This window comes from Aethalodelphis obliquidens, unplaced genomic scaffold, assembly GCF_003676395.1.
Source record: "Aethalodelphis obliquidens isolate GAN/ISIS:26980383/991018 unplaced genomic scaffold, ASM367639v1 scaffold24, whole genome shotgun sequence".
Taxonomy (NCBI): domain Eukaryota; kingdom Metazoa; phylum Chordata; class Mammalia; order Artiodactyla; family Delphinidae; genus Aethalodelphis; species Aethalodelphis obliquidens.
Genome location: NW_020837968.1, coordinates 17,542,219 through 17,561,501, shown reverse-complemented (window position 1 = coordinate 17,561,501; position 19,283 = coordinate 17,542,219). Strand labels below are relative to the sequence as shown.

The 19,283-nt window shown below is 39.9% G+C and overlaps 1 protein-coding gene across 3 annotated transcripts in view; it reads left to right on the top strand.

Moving 5' to 3' along the window:
* Positions 1–4,505: 4,505 nt before the first annotated feature.
* WDR26 (WD repeat domain 26) overlaps positions 4,506–19,283 on the top strand; it is a 43,794-nt gene continuing 29,016 nt past the window's right edge. Inside the window, exons 1-6 of one of the 3 annotated variants that reach the window (XM_027122289.1) lie at positions 4,506–5,603; positions 7,451–7,550; positions 7,651–7,755; positions 13,312–13,448; positions 15,786–15,883; positions 17,579–17,735. In XM_027122289.1, the coding sequence (XP_026978090.1) occupies positions 5,179–5,603; positions 7,451–7,550; positions 7,651–7,755; positions 13,312–13,448; positions 15,786–15,883; positions 17,579–17,735 (1,022 nt within the window). In that variant the 5' untranslated portion in view covers positions 4,506–5,178. The remainder of the gene's footprint in view (positions 5,604–7,450; positions 7,551–7,650; positions 7,756–13,311; positions 13,449–15,785; positions 15,884–17,578; positions 17,736–19,283) is intronic. The other 2 variants (XM_027122288.1, XM_027122286.1) reach the window with 2 other exon arrangements.

Genomic DNA, 19,283 nt, shown 5'->3' with positions numbered 1-19,283 from the left:
TGCAGCAAGAACAAGCTACTCCAAGCAGTCTAACCCAGCTGTGTGGCGGGAGAAGAACAATCTAGTTTTCTTGGAGAAAAGGACGGTATTCAGCTTAGAGGACAGTGAATACTTCCACCTGTTCACTTCTGAATATAAGGCTCCTGTCTCTGCACTTAGATCCACCCAGTGTGCCACCCCTTCTCCCCTCACAGGAGGACACTAGATTCTTGTGGCATGAGTGGAATGTTTGTAGAAGGGGGAAAATAAGCAAGCACTGGAGAGACATATATGGAACAGTGGGTAAAACTGCCAGGTAACTGTGCCCTTCACTCTACTACATAGGTACTGGAAACTCCCCGTCCATGGAAGACCAGTATAAAGACAATATTCAGACTTGTCTGGCTAGAGGTACACAGGAACACAGTTGAGTGGCAGAGTTGGGGTTAATAAGTGACTAGAGTCCACAGCTCAGATATATGAGTAATTATAAAATCTTCTTATATCTTTGAACTTCATTGCCTCAAATCCTTTTTGAAATGATGGAGGATTTAAGTTATATTTTGAAACCTTTCAAGATAGTCTTTTCCCAACGATCTGTTATATTTGAATGTCATTTGACTCACAGATCAATTCTCTGAGGCAGGTAGGCCAGTGCCATTATCCCCACTTCATTCATGAAATGAGTGCAGGGCAGCGAAGTTAAATGACTTGCCCAATGTCAATCAGCTGACTAATTGTTCGTTCCCCAAACAAAGAAAAGCTAGGAATGAAGCTAGAAATGTAAACACAAATATGTCCCTCTCCAGGGATACCTGAGATTCTGAAAACTACCTCTTCAAATAGAAATTGAATAAATTGAATAATATTGATGATGCTAAGTACCAGGTTGAGACACCAAACTTAAAACTTGACAGAAGAACAATAGTCTCTTCTAGTTTTTTTACAAAGTCTTTTGAGAAAATTTGGTTTCATGTTTTATTATAAACACCTATACTATCTCAGCTTTTTTTAATATAGTAGCTTTTAATTTTTACAGCTAAGACACTGCCGTGGACAGAACTTGTGATTTGTCATTTAGATATCTAACACCAATTTCCTGAGTTGCCTTTTTGTCAGTCAGGAATGTCCTAGATGAGTGTTTTGGAAACTTTTTTGAGAATGGCCTACAGAAGAGATATATTGTACTTTGTAAAGCATAGATATATATCTGCCATTGAAACAGAACTTCCACAAAATAATAATGACCTTTCCTATGGGTGACTGACTTGGATGTTTTCTACTCTTTCTCACTTTTCCATTTCATTTTTTTAAATTGTAATCATGACCAATACACTGATTTCATGACTCACAGATAGGTCAGGACCCACAATCTAAAAGCACTGGCTTAGACGAACAATACACAGATCCTACCTCAAAGAATTTATACTCTAGTTGGGAGATGCATATGTGCATAACTCACAGATATCTTGTAGTTGGAAAGTCTTTAGACATCAATTAGTTCAACTACCTACTCTGTAATATCCCTGAAAGCCTTTGCTTGAATATCTCTAGGACAATAAGTTGCCTCTTATTTGGAACCTAGCACAGGCTTGGTCATATAAAGATTTGGTAATATAGCACAGAAACAAGATAAATGAATCAAATACCTGAATATACATTCAATTTTCCCCCCTAAAAGACAGCTTGGACCTTTATTCATAAATGCATCTCAGTTTTTTCCAGGATGAGGGTGAAAAGGGGAAGGCAAATCAGGGGGACAGCAATCTAGAAAGGCTCCTCTCTGATAACTTGAAGAAGGGGTTTTACCAAGTTAAAAAACATTGCAAGGGCTTCCCTGGTGTCGCAGTGGTTGAGAGTCCGCCTGCCGATGCAGGGGACACAGGTTCGTGCCCCGGTCCGGGAAGATCCCACATGCCGCGGAGCGGCTGGGCCCGTGAGCCATGGCCGCTGAGCCTGCGCGTCCGGAGCCTGCGCATCCGGAGCCTGTGCTCCGCAACGGGAGAGGCCACAACAGTGAGAGGCCCGCGTACCGCAAAGAAAAAAAAAATATTGCAAGCAGACTTCAATATTGGAAGGTTAAATAAATGATCCTCAGAAGGAGGGCAAGGAGGCTGGAAGTCAGGAAAGGCTCCCCCGAGGAGGTGAGAAAGGAGCCAAGTCTTGGATCAGAAGGATGGAGAGAAGGTAGGAGGTATGGTCAGACTCAGAAGAAATGAGCCCAGCACATTTGGGGGACAGCAGTGAAGGGTTCAGAAAGGGGGTAGGAAAAGACAAAGTCAAAGAGAAAGATTGAGGTCAATCTACAGAGAGCAAGATAAACCCTGGATTGTATTCTCTAGGTAATACGGTGTTACTGAAGGTTTCTGAGTGTATGTAGAGTGGTATTTCAGAATTATTCATCTGCAATGGACTTGAAACCTGGCTCTAAAAAAATCCAGAGTTCAGACAACAGAGTCTCCAGCTGTACTTTAGTTTAGAGAAAAATGTGTGCACACGTGGACTTCATAAATTCAGAATTCTAGTAACAGCAGTCTCGGTCTCATAAAATATAGAAAAGCTGGGGTATATATATTGAGTTTAGACACCAGTTGAGACCAGTTTCTTTTGCCTTTCATCCTTTACTTTTGTTCATGAAGTGTAAGCCGTGTCTGTGGCTACCACTAAGTCATTGTTTCCTTTATGAAAGCTACAGATTTTATTCAGAAGCTTGTCCTCAGCACTGCTATGGGCCTCATAAATTATTACAAACGACTTTGCAAAATTTAATTTTGTATAAACAATAACAACGCTTTTAATAAGAAGTCTAAAGTTAACGAACAAACAGGGATCTCTGAAGTGTTAACTATCTAGTAATTCAGGCTCCTCTGGATATGGTGGCAGTGCCCTACGAAACTTAGCTAGAACTCAGGTCTCTTTCAGGTGAATAATAAAATTGAATGTGAGTCACCTTAAAATTACACCGCCACCTGGAAGCACATTTAAGAGATGAGACTAAAAGCTAAATCTCTGTCAGATCTTGCAGTGGTCTTCCTCTCCCTTCCTCTAGCCTGTGGATCAGTAAAGCTCAGGATTCTTTAATAATCTCTCATAAGCATTATTTTTTTAATTATTTTTCTAAATTTGAAAAGTAACCAAAGACCTCAAAGTTACTTTGAGCTATAAAATTTGCAATTTCAGAGCTATAAGATGCATTAGGGACTTCCCTGGCGGTCCAGTGGTTGGGACTTCGCCCTCCAATGCAGGGGGTACGGGTTCGATCCCTGGTCGGGAAGTTAAGATCCCACATGCCTCGAGGCCAAAAAAAAGCCACAAAACGTAAAACAGAAGCAATATTGTAAAAAATTCACTAAAGACTTTTAAAATGGTCCACATCAAAAAAAAATCTTAAAAAAAAAGATGCATTAGTTGAGTCCATGTTTTTCCACAGGAAAACTTCTTCAGAAAAAGATTGTTTAAATTTCTGAGAAAATGTCTGTACATATCGGTGTATATGCTATCGACCACACACCGGTAAATAATTGTTTGGGGTAATGGAGACTATTCACCAATGATCAAGATTCAGGCCAGCTCTTCCTTGCCGCTTTTCTACATCCACATAAACGAGTAAATTACAGCGACGCTGAAGCCTCACAGTTCACCTAAACATTGCAAGCCTGGATCTCAAGTTGAGTATGAATTCTCCTTAAGGTGCATGTTTTGGAGGCAACAGCTCGGTCTGTATTACTGCTGCCTAAACTGGGCAGTGACTCAAGAGGCAGCTGGAAGGAGGTGCTGGGCAATAGCTAAAAAAAGAGTGAAAGCCCCTCAGCAAAGTCCCGCCTCACTACACCCACAGTCTTTTTCTGACTCCTTGGCCCCATCAGATATTGCTCTTATCCATTATCCCACCCTCCTGGGGTAGAGCACAGAGTCTCCTAGGCTCATCATCTCAAACCTCCTGGGATGGCCCGGGCACGACAACTGTGTGTGGCACTTGGCTGTGGAAGTTCGAGTTCTTCACACTCAAACGAAGAGCTGGTCAGTCCTGGTTCCCATTAAGTGAGTCGACAAGGACTGCCACAGCCCTGTGCCTGGGAGTTCTCGTGACAAAACCTCGCCACCTGCTCGACCCCATCCTCGGCCGGGGATGGGAATCTGCAGTCCCTCCGCACGCCTGGCGTTTCTAGGTCACCCTGGGGTCCACACGCACACACTCGCGCACGCGATCGCCGCCCTCTTGTGCACGCCCGGCTTCGGAGGGACGGAACAAACTTACTTCTCGCCGACGCAGCCCAGCCAGGGCGCTGGGGGCGAGACCTAGCCGGCCAGGCCCGAGCTCCGGGGTGGATCGGGTCGGGTCGGGTCGGGGTCGGGGTCAGCCCCAGCCGGCCCGCCGGCCTCCCTCCCCTCGCGCCCAACCGGCCCCCGGCGCACGTGCCGGGTGACAGGCCCCCTATAGGTTCCATACCTGCCACCGGAAGTGAGTGAGGAGGGCAGTATAGGCATTTCCTGTGACGCGAGCGCCTGGACTCCATTAGGCAGCAGCTGGGGGAAGAATCAACACACCAGGGAGCAGAGCGGAGCGGACCCGAGGACAGAGGCGGCAGCTGCCTCCGCTGCCGCCCGCCGCCGCCGCCGCCACCGCCGGGGCTCAGCCCAGCGGCGGGCCCCACGCCCCCGCAGCCGCCCCGCGGCGCCCCCCGGCCCGACCCCCGGGCCGCGCACCCCGAGCTGCCTCCGGGAGGGGGGGGGGGAAAGGGCCCGGATCCTCCTTCTCCCCCTCCTCCTCTCCCTCCTCCTCCCCCTCATCTCACCCCTTACCCTGACCCCTCCCCGGCCCCCCCTCACCCCGACCCTCTCCCCGGCCCCCGCCTCCCCTCCCCCGCCTCGCCCCACCGGCTTCCCACCACGGCCTCTCTCGGCGAGGAAACTCTGGCCTCCGCTTCCTCCTCCTCCGACTCGGACACCGGCGGAGCCTCCCCGCCCCCGCGGAAGAAACCCCGAGCCTCGGCGGCGGAGGGAGCAGGAGAGCCCGGGGCTTCGGCAGGCAGAGCAGGCCTCTCCCCTCCGTCCTCGTCGTCCTCGTCCTCGTCGTCGTCGTCGTCCTCCTCCTCCTCCTCCGTGGTGGTAGTGGTGGGACTCCCCCCGGCTGCCCCTTCCGCCGCCGCTGCCGTCCCCCACCGAAGTAGCGGCCACAGCCTGGTCAGCGGCAGCATCATGCAGGCCAACGGGGCAGGAGGAGGAGGAGGAGGCGGCGGCGGCGGCGGCGGAGGAGGAGGAGGGGGCGGCGGGGGCCAGGGACAGACCCAGGAACTCGCCTGCCTGTCGGCCCAGAACGGGGAGTCGTCCCCCTCGTCGTCGTCGTCCGCGGGGGACCTGGCCCACGCCAATGGGCTCCTGCCTTCCGCCCCCTCCGCCGCCAGCAACAATAGCAACAGCCTGAATGTCAATAACGGGGTCCCCGGCGGGGCCGCCGCCGCAGCCTCCGCCACCGTTGCAGCTGCCTCCGCCACCACCGCCGCCTCCTCTTCCTTGGCCACCCCAGAACTGGGTAGCAGCCTCAAGAAGAAGAAGCGGCTCTCCCAATCAGATGAGGATGTCATTAGGCTAATAGGACAGCACTTGAATGGCTTAGGGCTCAAGTAAGTATCCCTTCCAGGCAGCTGGTGTGGACAGACCGAGGGACGGAAGCTGGCGGGAGGGGAGGGCGGGGGGTGGCTGGAAAGAGCTCAGGCAAAGGGAGAATTACTGCTGGGCCCAGGATACAGGAGGACGCAGCTCAGACAGGCTGACCGGGGAGGAGGAGCCCACCTGCAGGGAAATAAGGGGAAATCAATCAGTCTGACAAATTGTGTGGTTGGGGGTTGGGCAGGGGGCGTAGAAACCAAAAGAGTCACCCCTCCCCGTACACCTTCAGAGCGTAATTGTCTGTCAATAAAGACAGATGCGGGAGTGTGTCTGTGTGTGTGTTGGGGGAAGGGTGGATTAGAGCTGGTGGAAATAATGAACCTTGGAGGATTTGTTTTTCAAGGGTACCTCAGAGGCATCTTTGTGGGACACCTCCCCCCCGCCCCCAGCCATGACAGACAACCCAGGCAAACTACCAATCAGGAAAGACAATCACTTACAAGTGTTTATGGGAACTGAGGGGCTGGGATAATTTGGAAGGAGGCTGCTGAATAAATCTGATGGGAATAATGGAGTAAGTTACCATGTTGATGTCATTTAAAGGCCCTTGTGTGTGTACAAGAGGCCTGCCACTAACTTGTCTGAAATCCCACTGTAATACCAAGAAGGCGACTGCCTCTGAAAAAGAGACATCTGATCTGGTGAATCATTTATTTTCAAATACAATTTAGATGACCTTGTGTACCTAAAGTAGGGTGAAGGTAGACGACCTTGGCCCCAAACCCCCGTTTTGTATACACACAAAGGAAAACCAGGGGTGGTGGAAAGTAGGATTGGTGGGAGTGCCGTGGAGCTTGATGGAGGATGAAGCAGAACCAGAGAGAATTAAGACTAGAGAACAACATGCAACAGTTTCCAGCTTCAAAGCATAGATTAAAATAAGCTCTTAGTATATTTTGGATTTATAGATTTGTTCTGGGGAGAAGGAGAAAAGAGCACTTTTTAAAAGTGACATAAGTATTTTGATTCTCAGGCAGATTATTGTACTGTTTTTTGCTGAAAAATAAATGGAGCTGAATAAGAAAGCATTGAAACATAAGCAAATATGTAAGACTGTTAAAGATTCTTAGATATCAAAGTATCTGATGGAAGAAACCACATGTGGTGAATCGTTTAAGCTCTGAAAGAAGTATATCGAAGGAAGATTTCACTTTGTTCCCTAAGGAAAAGCATTTCCTAAATGCTAACAGAACATATTACTGAGACAAGAAGCAAGCTGACAGCAGCAGGAGGAAATAACTCGTGACTGTTTGGAACCTACACCATAGTAAATTTGCTATTTTTAGTATAGAGAGAAAGCGAATGATTTTTTGATGCTGGATTTATTTCAGTTTTAAAGATTGACCTATTAGAATTTCTTTGCAAACATAATATCTGGATGTAAGGCTTTTACCTAATACAGGTCATCTCCATCACCTTGTATGTAACTAACAGTTTTTATCTTTCCAAATGTAGTAACGTGGTTAGTATGTAGATCATGGTTTTTCACTTTTTTTAACCGGTTGGTTAGAACATATTTTTAGAAATTTTATACTTCATTAAAGACATTAAATGGAAAAGGAGGAAGAATTTATTTTGATTCTGGTTTCAAGAACGTTTTTGACTTGACTAGATGTAAACCTAGGTGGCAGTTTAAAAATCAAGTTTGTTTAGCCAAGCACATCAAAGCTATTTATTTCTTTTTCCTTCATCATGAGGTTAGCTTAAGAACTTTTGCAACTGTTTTCATAGACAGTAGTTTATTTGGAAGAGTAAACCCTAAAGTTGGCCAGGTCTTTTTTACACTGTATCTCTCCTGCAGCCAGACTGTTGATCTCCTCATGCAAGAGTCAGGATGTCGTTTAGAACATCCTTCTGCTACCAAATTCCGAAATCATGTCATGGAAGGAGACTGGGATAAGGTAAAGTAGGGCATATAGAGCTGTGTAACTGCTGCTAAAATTGTATATTTGATGTGCATTTTGTGACATTTCTGTTTTTCTCTTATACCAATTTTTGCAGGCAGAAAATGACCTGAATGAACTAAAGCCTTTAGTGCATTCTCCTCATGCTATTGTGGTAAGAGGCGCACTTGAAATCTCTCAAACGTTGTTGGGAATAATTGTGGTAAATACACTTTTGTTCTTAGTTTCACATTTATGCTTATTTTAGTAGGTTATTGATAACTCTAGGCTTCTGCCTCTTATAAAAGATAAGGCCTTAACTTTCAAATAATTAAACTTGTAAACTAGGATGAGTGTTGATGTTTTAAAGTTTGAGTTTTATATTTTTAAAATCATGTTTAGTAAATGTGTCCTTTGAACCTTTGAGTTTATAAATTAAGCTTTTGCTAAATTATGTTGAAAGATCTTTATGCTTTTGGTACTGTTAATAGGAGTTTAATATTTATAGAATCAGGAATAAATTATACTTTTATTATTTAAAATACTGAATGTGCTGGTAAAGAAAACATGTTTGGGTGTATATATATCCATATAGCCTTAAGTAGCTGACACATTCATTATCTTTTTTTAAAACAAATCTTTGGGAATTGTAGTTAATTCAAACCAGCTCCATTGGTGTGCTCACCATTTTCCATTCTTGCATTCCAGTTGTGTGAATTGACAGTGTCCAAGTTTGTATAATAGATGTCACTCTGGTGGAGGTTTAGTATGCAAATTTGACCATTGGGCTCTGCTTACCGGCCTTATTTCCTGACAAGATCAGTTTAGTAGTTTAATCTGTTAGCCTCTTTCATAAATCTGAATGAATCTTTTATACTAATAGGCTTTAATTCTTCAGTAGATGTTGGTGAGGGAGAGGAGGGGATGAGTTTTTCCTAAGTCCTTGTGATTGGAAACCATGAAGAATCAGCTGCTGGCTGCTGGCTTTTTAACTTCTAGCTGATTCATTTGTTGTCAAAAGCAGTTTCCTGTCTGGTGGGGGAGGGACAGAAGGCAAATAGGAAGTGAAGTAGGGAAATCAGCTGTTTGTTAAATATTAGTAAATGCCTGTTACATTTTGATTTTTTTTTTAATTGGGTCAAACATTAATCTTTCTGCCTTTGTGTATAGACCTAATAGACTCTCCTGTTTCAGTTTTGGGGTTTTTTTTTTAAAAAATCTTAATTACAAGAGTTTTCAAATTCTTAATATAATTGTTTACAAAAATATCCTAGAGAATGGACTTCAGGTGAATTAAAGGAGCAACCAATATGAACAAATACGGATTCAGTTAAATTGACGCTCTAGTGTTTTGTGGGTTGTTTTTTTTTTTCCGTAAATACTAAAATTTTTAACTTACTATCAGGCATCTGATTCAATAGTAACTCATGGAATAATCAGTTCCATGGTAAATTTTTAAAATGAAAACACAGAAGTTAAACATCTATATTCAAAAGGATTGCAAATTTTCTAGTAATTAAATTTTCCCCAACCCATATGTTTGGGTTTTTAAAAAAAAAAAAAAATACCTAAGTAAATTTTTATTGGGCAGTTTTTTGTAAATTGTTAGCCCTGACAGAATGGAAGGTGACCCTAATATAAAGACAATTACAAGGCCAAAATAAGAATTGGGTTTCCTTTCCCACTGGACAAGTTAACACTGCTTATATGGTGACAGTAGAGAACTTGCCCATGGACTATTTTAAAATAAGTGTGTGATTTCTTAGAGGATCATTATCCTTTTTTAAGCTTCATCCAAATTATATCTGTAATTTAGCAGTAAAAATTATTAATTAGGCACACTTTTTTTCTTATTTGTTTATAGTAATTTGAGGCTTGTGTATTGGGTTTAGATTATAACTATCTCATTAGAAATCGTCTTTGTAGATAATAAGGAGGAATCCTTTCTTTGTACAGCCTGTTCAGTCTGTAGAACATTCTAGGATCTAATAAGAGATGAAGATTAAATCTCTGGCTGAGCCTCACACCATCAAACTGTCTAGGTATTTATACACAGAAAGGGATTCCAACTTTATCTCACTTTAAACATTAATGAATCAATTGCTTTTAAAGATTCAGGTCAGCATTTTTTCACCTAATTGTGTTTAGATTTACTCCTCTCCCCCACTCCATCTCCAGAAGATAATCTAATGTAAACGTAAATTTGTCATAATACCTTAGAAGACAACTATTTGGCTTTTGTTTAACATAATTATTTTAATTGTATGCCCAGACACATTTGATAACTTAGTCTAGACTAAAGTTGTATTTTCTTTTTTAAACCTGAATGTTTCTATTGACCCAATGCACTCCCCCCTTTCAACCCCCGTATTTTTAAATGGTTTCTAGTCAAATGATACTAGGAATAGCAGAATTTTTTCCAGAGTTTCTGGAAGCTGAGCTTATGAATCAACATATTTTAGTTTGGGTTCAGATATTCTTAGCCATGTCTGGGGAATTTGGGTGGGTATTTGAGATCAATAACAAAACTTTTATATGTCTAAAAATGTCTGATTCTTATTTTAATAGAATAGAAACATGCTTAACAAAAGTGTTCAAATATTAACTTGATCTACAGAAATTTACTAGTATATTTTAAAGTCAAATAAGGAGGAGTTTTGAAAGCCATGGTTTAAATATAATTCATTTCTACTTTCCTCTGAGTCATGATTTAATTGATATAACTTGGTTATAACCTTATCTCAGAGCTGGTCAGAACCACTGCTAAGTTAGCTAGGAGCTAACTGCCCTTGATAACCAGACTTCCTGTGTATCATAACTTCTGAGTTTCAGAGCTTCACATTGAGTTCAGTATAATTATATGGGAGGAAACAGTAAATCCAAATATTGGGTAGGGTGATGGGGGACAACAGCAGGATTTACCACGTGCACTATCTATCTTTCAAACTATCCTACCTAGTCACTTACCAATTTCAAGTTTTTATCAGATAGTAAAAGAGAAAAAATTACTGCTAGGCCCAAAGATGCTGAAACATTTTCAGAGATCAGGAATGATCTCTTACAGAGGTCTAGTTAGGAGTTGGGGAAGGATACAAAGGAGAGTTTATTATCTCAACCTGTTTTCTTTTTTTCTTCATTTAAGAAGTTCATGATCTTTCAAAAAAAAAAAAAAACCATAGTAAAGCCCTGTCCCCACCTCAGCAAACTTCAGTTTTGCCTGATTCTTTAAATTTTTTCAGTACATAATTAACGTCTTTTGTGACAGATGTTCATTTTCTTGAAACTGTATTTACATTTTTGTGCTTTAAATTTGGGGAAGTAAAATATAGCTTTACTTTCTCCATCTTTATCATATGTGTCAAATACTTGAATTGAACTGATTTTTAGGAGAATAAACAGTTTCTCAACCAAATCTCTAGCTATTCTTGGCCAGTAGCTTATTAGTTGCCATGCACACTACCAGGAATTGGTATCTGTTTGAGGGTATTCTTTGTCTTAATCTGGATAAAATGACTCATAGGGAAATGTTCTTGCGCTGCTTTTATAGCATTCCATGTATATACAGAAATATGTGTGTATATTGGCTTCTCTCAAAGTTTTACTCTGCGTTCCTCTTCTCTCCTGCCCTGCCTTTGCTGCATAGAAAGAGAGTAACATGTTCTAGTAGGATCTTGATGGGAAAGTAAGGGGGAAATAGGAAATAGCAACTAGGGCACTGTCCCTACACACGTTGGAATGGGGAAGGTGGCGTGCATAGGACTTAATGATTGATACCCCCAAAGTTAAGACTTGCCCTGAATAAAAACAGAGAGAATTTTCCCCCAGATTCCCAATTATTAAGAAAATTCAGTGAAGAAATTAAATACACATGCTGCCAATGGCATTTAAACAGAAAAATTCTGCAACTAAATGATACTCAAGTTTGATTCAAAAATCCTAGGTAAAGTGAAACTCTTAACATTATATTGATAAATGGAAGTATATGAACTCTTCATAAAGAGTTGAAGTTTTTTCAGAAGATAAAATGGTGAGAATATCCATAATAACTTTGAATATTTGATTTTTAGATTTTGTTCTATTTAGTCTTTTGTTTTTTGTCACCTGATGGACTTTAAAGTATTTTTTTTATTTGACATCTAGAGTTTAACGTTAGGTTACATGTGCAGTAACGTGTTTTCAGGGCATCTCGCTAACCTATTTCCGAAACATTCATTAGTAAATCTAACTTTACGTGTAAAATTTGTTAAGTGTAATTTTTCTAGTTATAGGAGCTTACCTCATAGTTTGAAATCTTTTCTTTTGTTCTTTAGCTATCGATTTAAGATTCGATTATTACCAAACATAAGCAATGTATCTTGTAAAAGATGTATTTAAATGTATGCCTAACTTACATGGGAGGGTTTGTTTGGTTTACTTTCTCTAGAAACGATTTTTATAAGCTTGTAGGTTATGCCTGCCTCCCCAATACTCCCTAAAAGAAAATCTTACAGAGCAATTCGTTATACTCTTAATTTTGTGAATAAACGATAATTTCTCCACACCATTTTTGACAGCAGTTTATTTTTAATGTCTTTTAAAGTAAGCATCTTAATGAAGAAGAAAAGGCTGTCATTTGGGGTTTTCTTTTGAATGCATTTGGAATCTTTACCTCTGTGTTCCTTGGAATCTCTAAGTATGACTAACATTTCCTGTCTACTGAATTTTCTACCTGCATCAGTTGACTTGCTCAAGTGCCACAAGTAACAGATTTGATAAATGAGTCCCTCCAAGCAGTGGTCTTTAATTAGGTTTAAGGTTTAAAAGAAATTGCAAGCTTAATATTCGTAAAAGCTCTTTTGTCTAGCAAAAAGCTGCTAAAACTGCGATGATCACTTTCAAGTCAAAAGTAAAGTAACAGAGTAAAGGAACATTAAAAGTATTAAAGCTGTACACATTTCAGAAAAAAACTAAATGTGAAAGGGCTTCACAATAAGCTGGAAATGGTTTGTCCTTTTGGGGGAAAAGAGTTGATAATAATTGTGCTTCATAGTGAAATGCATCAAGATAGTTACCAATACACAAAGACCTTTGAGTTCAACCTTCGATTGTTCAACCTTCGATGGCATCCCTTTATTGCCACCTAGAGACAGTGAGTCCATCAAGCTCATGCTTGTCCACTTTAGTCATAGGAAACTCAGTACTTTGCACACCAGCCTCTAATCCAGTTGCTGGACACCTTTTTTACCTTTGATAAGCCAAAATATGACACTTTGTAACTTTGACCCAGTGGCTCCAGTTCTGCTTTCTGGTCTACTTAGTCCTTCTTTCACATTGTGGCCTTTAAGTAATTCCTCCATTAACTGGTTTTTCTGCTGTCTTTTTAAAACTTGTTGCATGAAACCCCCCAACAGCCATTATAGAAGTCAGACTTTTTAAAAAGCAAATTTAGAATACTTGGAATAGTTCTAGCTTTTCACGCAAGAAGTAAAATTCTAGGTGAATGTTTTGAGGGCAGAATTAATTTTCTCCTGTGTTGATGCCTTGGTCACTAATGATCTTTTCTAATTTGAGATTATTTATTCAAAGCAGACTTTTATTAATATGTGAAATGGAGCAATAGGGTCACATTTAATCTGCTGTGACCCTATTAAATCAAAATATTTTGAGTCTTTTTAAAGCTTTATAACAATTATTTTTAAAGGGCATAGTAGAATGGTTTCTACTGTTCTGTTTAGGCACAAACATTTTCTGAAACTTCCATCAACTTTTTTCCCCTGACTGCTGCTTTCTGTCATGTCAGAGGATGAAGTTTTTGCTGCTGCAGCAGAAGTACCTGGAATACCTGGAGGATGGCAAGGTCCTGGAGGCACTTCAAGTTCTACGCTGTGAATTGACGCCACTGAAATACAATACAGAGCGCATTCATGTTCTTAGTGGGTAAGAAAGCTCAGTTCTTAGCTCCAGGTTGAGGAAGGAGCTATTTTTATCAAGGTTACCATTCCAAAGTTGCATTTCTTTTAATATTTTCCCAAGATGTGAGTATTGCTAAATTCTTGGGTAATATTTGTCTGGGTAATTTCACTTATGTGTGTACAAACTATTTTTGTCATCCTAGGAAGCTTTCCATATTGAAATAGAGAGATGCTTAAGTGGGTGAAGGGAGAAGAAATATGTATTAACAGTGAAATGCCATTTCATGATCTTCTATAAAAGCCCTGTGGCATAATCTTCTATTAAAAAAAAAGCAATAAAGTTTCTACTGTTGATGCATACAGACATTTTTTTTTTTAACATATACTTGTCATGTACCAGGCCCTTGCTAAGCGTTTCATAGACACAATCTCATTTTATCCTCGTGTCGATCCCTTAAATGTTAGAGTGCCCAAACCCTTGGTTTTGGACCTCCCTCCCTTCTCTGTCTACACACACCTTCTAGGTGATCTCATTCTATACTATGCCTTCACATACCATCTACATGCCAGTGGCTCTTAAACTTACCCTCTCATCTGAACTCAAAGTGTATATACCTGATAGCCTACTTGACAGTCTCCATTTGGATGTCTAAAAGGTATCTCAAAGTTACATGTTGAGAACAGAAATGCTTAATTCCCATTGTCCCTCCACCCACCCAGCCCGCACAAACCTGCTCCTCCTCTCGTTTTCCTCATCTTCGTAAACGGTGAGACCTTCTACCCACTTCTTCCAACAAAACACTTAAACCTCATCCTTGCATTTTTATCTTTTAACTGTGACAAGTATTGTTCACGTAAGGAAATGGCCCAGAAATGACAAGATGTCGAATTGACATGGTTTCTTCCTCTTAGTCCAGTGTCCTTTGAGTTATACCACATGACTTCCCATAAACAGACACGCGTTTGAAACCTTAGGGTATAATGTGTATTTTCAAAAGGGAGCAGAGCAACCATGGGTAACTTTTGGAAAATTCTAAAAGTAAACAATTTTTCGTAAAATTGATAATAACTCCCCAAAAGTTATTTTGGAAGCCAAATTTTTGCATTGTCCAACTTCTTTTATAGGGTTTTGTGAGTGTAATTACTTACATATTAAAAAGTAAGTTCTCATCAGCTAAGGCACTATATATTTAGTAAACAGCAAGAGAACAAGTAGTTCTGCTGTTGGGTAAGAGGCTATTACATTATTTAGATGCTAAATGTAATATGCTAAATGCAATATGCAGTTAAGAAAAGGAGGTGGTGATACTCAAGTTAACTGAGAGGTTTCTGATACTTACATGACCATTTATCAAGCTCTACCTATATACCAGGTAGTAGACCAAGTACTTCATATACTCCCTCTTATTTAATCCTCACTACCCTATTTAATACCCTTGTTACAAATGAGAAGAACAGATTGTCTGAGACCAGAGTACTAGGCGAAATAGCAGGAGAGTTACTTGCCAGGTCTAATCTCCAGGTTTGAATAATTCTTTCACTTCTTTTACTTTTAAAGCCTGTTCTTCTGAGAAGAGCCAGAACCAGGTCAGGGTCACACTTCCAGCAGGGGTCCCTCATGTATTCTCCAGAATCCATGAATTTAGCATTTATGCCTCCTTCGGCACATATAGTGAGTAATAAAACAGTTCCCAAATATTCTGCTTTGGGATCTCAGTACCTTTCACAAGATGACACAAGGATGATTATCCAATTATACCATTTCTTGAGTGGCATTTATGAAAAACTTTTGAAGGTATGTTGTTTTTGTTTAGTTAACTGAGTATGAGTATCTTTGAAGGTTTTTTTTTTTTTAGTTTCGTTTTGTTTATTGAGGAGCAGTTAGGTTAGCATACTGGTTAAGAGAAAGTTCTGCAGCTACAATGCCTGGGTTCATTTTCTACTTTGCTGCTTAACCCTAAGCCAGCTACTTAAGCTTTCTGTTTCCTCATTTGTAAAAATAGAATAATAGTGTTTACTTCATACAGGATTGTTATGAACATAAAACGAACTAATATATGTTGAGTGCTTAGTTAAGAACAGAGCCTGGCACCCAATAAGAGCTACATATGTATAATGATACATAACAGTAAATATAAGGAGGCATTTTGTTAATAGATAGCATAACAATAATATCTACTATTCTATTGTTATATTCAGGTGCCAGGTTGTATTAATGAATTGGGTCCACTGTAGAAATTTCTTCCTGATTTATATTTCTTAGTAAGAACTAGATATCCAAAGTATAATCAGTACTTTTCAATTATGTTTAATTCAGAGAAAAGGGTTTGATATTTGGTGCTTTCTCCTGTCATATTTTTAGGTATCTGATGTGTAGCCATGCAGAAGACCTACGTGCAAAAGCGGAATGGGAAGGCAAAGGAACAGCTTCACGATCCAAACTGTTGGACAAACTTCAGAGTAAGAGCCTTGAATTTTGATGTTTCTGTATTTTCTCTTAGAAATGGTACTACGAATCAATTAGGAAGACTTGTGTCTAGACATACTCTTATCAAGTGGTTATGTAAGAGGAGTGAGGGGGAATCCATTAAGAGGCCCTTTATTTATTTTTTTGATAGGTCTTTATTTTTTTTTTAAACACCTTAATTGGCATATAATTGCTTTACATTTTTATGTTAGTTTCTGCTTTTTAACAAAGTGAATCAGGTATACGTATACTTATATCCCCATATCCCCTCTCTCTTGCGTCTCCCTCGCACCCTCCCTATCCCACACCTCTAGGTGGTCACAAAGCACCGAGCTGATCTCCCTGTGCCATGCGGCTGCTTCCCACTAGCTATCTATTTTATGTTTGGTAGTGTATATATGTCAGTGTAAGAGGCCCTTTAAACCAGAGACTTCAAATTCCACCATGGAGTCTAAGAAGCTAACTTCAGGAGTCAGTAACAGGATGCTGGTCCCAGAGCAAGTCTCCTTTCATTTCTTTTATGTAGTGATGCTCCGCTTAAGATTCTGTTTGGGGGAGAAATGCTGTGGTTAGAGAAAAAAACATGTAAACCACAGCTTTAAGCCACAAGTGTTTTAGATAGAGGGAGACTTCGTTTTATTGCTCTTCACTTTATTGCGCTTCGCAGATAACTGCAGTTTTTACAAATTAAAGGTTTGTGGCAACCCTGAGTTGTCAAATGATAGTTAGCATTTTTTAGCAATAAAGTATTTTTTAATTAAGGCTTGTACATTTTTTTTAGACATAATGCTGTTTCACACTTAACACACTACAATGTAGTGTAAACACAGCTTTTATATGCACTGGGAAACCAAAAAAATATTTGTAACTCGCTTTGTTGTGATGTTCCCTTTATTGCGGTGGTCTAGAACTGAACCCACAGTATCTCCGAGGTATGCCTGTTTTTTGTTGATTTCAAGAGTAAGGCACAGATTTCTTTAGGTAAAATGTTTTACCCTCCTTCCAAATATTTTATATAACTTCCAAATTAGAGTAGGGGTTTCATTTTTGCCACATCTTTATAATGAAAGACCCTCTTTCCCTCTCTGGTTATACCATATTCTGTGTTTTCATGTTGAGGTGGGAGTGGAGATCCTAAGAATCAGAAGACCATGTGGTTGTGGAGGTGTAAGCCTTGAAGGATTGGAATAGATTGGTATCTATAATCAAAACTCCAGTTATATTCCCTGAATTTTCACACTATCCTTGGCATTAGAAGCAATCTGATGGGACCTGGAACTTGTTCCAACATTTTGGCCCGCTCTTCGTTAAGTGGGTATTTTTCCTATACTTGCAGTGATGCTTCATCTCCCTCTGGGACACAGTTATCTCTAGATTTTCTTTTCATCATCAGTGCCCTTTTATTTTTTGCTGAGTTGTTGTTGTTGTTCTAGGGGATCCACATGCAAATTAAAGCCCTCCTGCCCAAGTGTATTCCATTCTAGTGGCAACCTAGCTGTAGGTGCTGACAGATATTCATGAAGCTTACATGTTATGTCGCCCACAACTGCTCTATTTAAGGGCATGGTATTATTACAGTAAGGGCAAGTACAGCAGAAGATGAGTCAGATGTCCTAAATAAAAGTAAACTGTTTTGTTTTTTTAATTTTAATTTTTATTTCTCTTTTTAAAAATATCTTCTATTAAAGCCTATTTACCACCATCAGTGATGCTTCCTCCACGGCGTTTACAAACTCTCCTGCGGCAGGCGGTGGAACTACAAAGGGATCGGTGCCTATATCACAATACGAAACTTGATAATAATCTAGATTCTGTGTCTCTGCTTATAGATCATGTTTGTAGTAGGTAAGAGAAAAACTTTTTACATTCTAAAGTAGGCTAACCTTTTATGGTCTCACTTATGAACTTTATTAAAATGTTTTTTTAGAGTTTTATCCTGTCACCATAAAACAATTCATGTTTGCTTTAGCATTCACAAGTACAGCTAGAACTCTTGAAGTTGACAATTAAGAGAAATTTGTATATGTTTATATAGGAAACCAGTCCTTGAGAACTGAAGCTGCAAAGCCTGTTTTGCCTTTATTTGCCTGTGGGTTTGGTTGGTCATTTTCTATATCTGGCCATTTTTTTAAGAATTTGTAAGTGATACTGTGTAAGAATGCCAGTGATTGAAGTGTTTACTGTCCTTGGATGCCGGAGATCACTTAGTGATTTTTTTTTTTTTCCTGGACATTATGGCTGTTTTAACTATAGCCCAGATTATTTTCTGCTCGTAAAGGTCATGGAAATACTTTTTTCATAATGAAAGTTCTGCTTTTTAGTTGAAAGTGACCTTTCAACTAGACCTGTTTAGAGCAACAGGTATTAACTTTCTGGTTTGGGTTTTATCATACCTACCCATCTACATAATTTAACTTTGAAGAATTCGGGCTTCACTTTCGATGTTAGGAGTGTTTTGAGTAAAAAAGTCCCTACTATTTGAACAATGATCTCCAAAATTTCAGCAGAGCTTTAATTTTTAAGATACTGAAAAACAAATTGTGAAATCTTTCAAACTCCAGGAAGAAAATTATTTGGGTCTGGTGAACCAGACATAACAGCTGCAGTGCACATGCTCAGTTTCTTTTATCAAATATCCTCAGAGAACTACTGAAAATAACATGCATAGGAAGAACAAAAATGTATAAGTATGAGAGCTTTGGAAAAACAAGGAATTTCTGAATAACTACAAAACTCATATATGTGTGCATACATGCACTGCGATTTAAGATCATCGTTTACTTGGGCATAAACTACTTTTAAATGTAGTTGGATTCTCACTTCACCCTCCCCCATTGCAATTTAAAAAATAGTGATAATTGAACTATTGGCCATAAATTACTTAAGTCTTAGTTATCTTAAAGTATTGGATAATTACGTGGTGTACTTAAAGAAAGTGATTAGAGATCTTTTTTCCTTTATCCCTTGTTATTCTTTAACATTGTTCTCTGATTTGCTTAAGAGAATTTTTAACTCTTTTCGTTTAAGTTGAATAGAGGTAGGAGGAGATAATAGATTAAAAGGCTATCTGGTTTCATATTTTATAGCTCCTTTAGGGAATTTGAGATCAATGTTAAAATTAAGGCGATTGTGAACCCGAATTTTTTTTGGTTCATGAATTTATTGGTGGTGGAATACATTGAAAGGTATATATGGTAGACTTCATGGTTCAGAAGGTGTCAGTAAGCTGAGAGCTTGCCTTCCTGTTTGGAAACTGCAATGTTATGAGCACATGACCTACATTTTTCTTAAGTGCTTTAATTTCTATACCAGTACCTGTGAAAGTAAATGATGGACAGTATTTAGTCTGACTTTTTCCAACCCTCAGATCAGGGATCAAACTCCTATAAACCT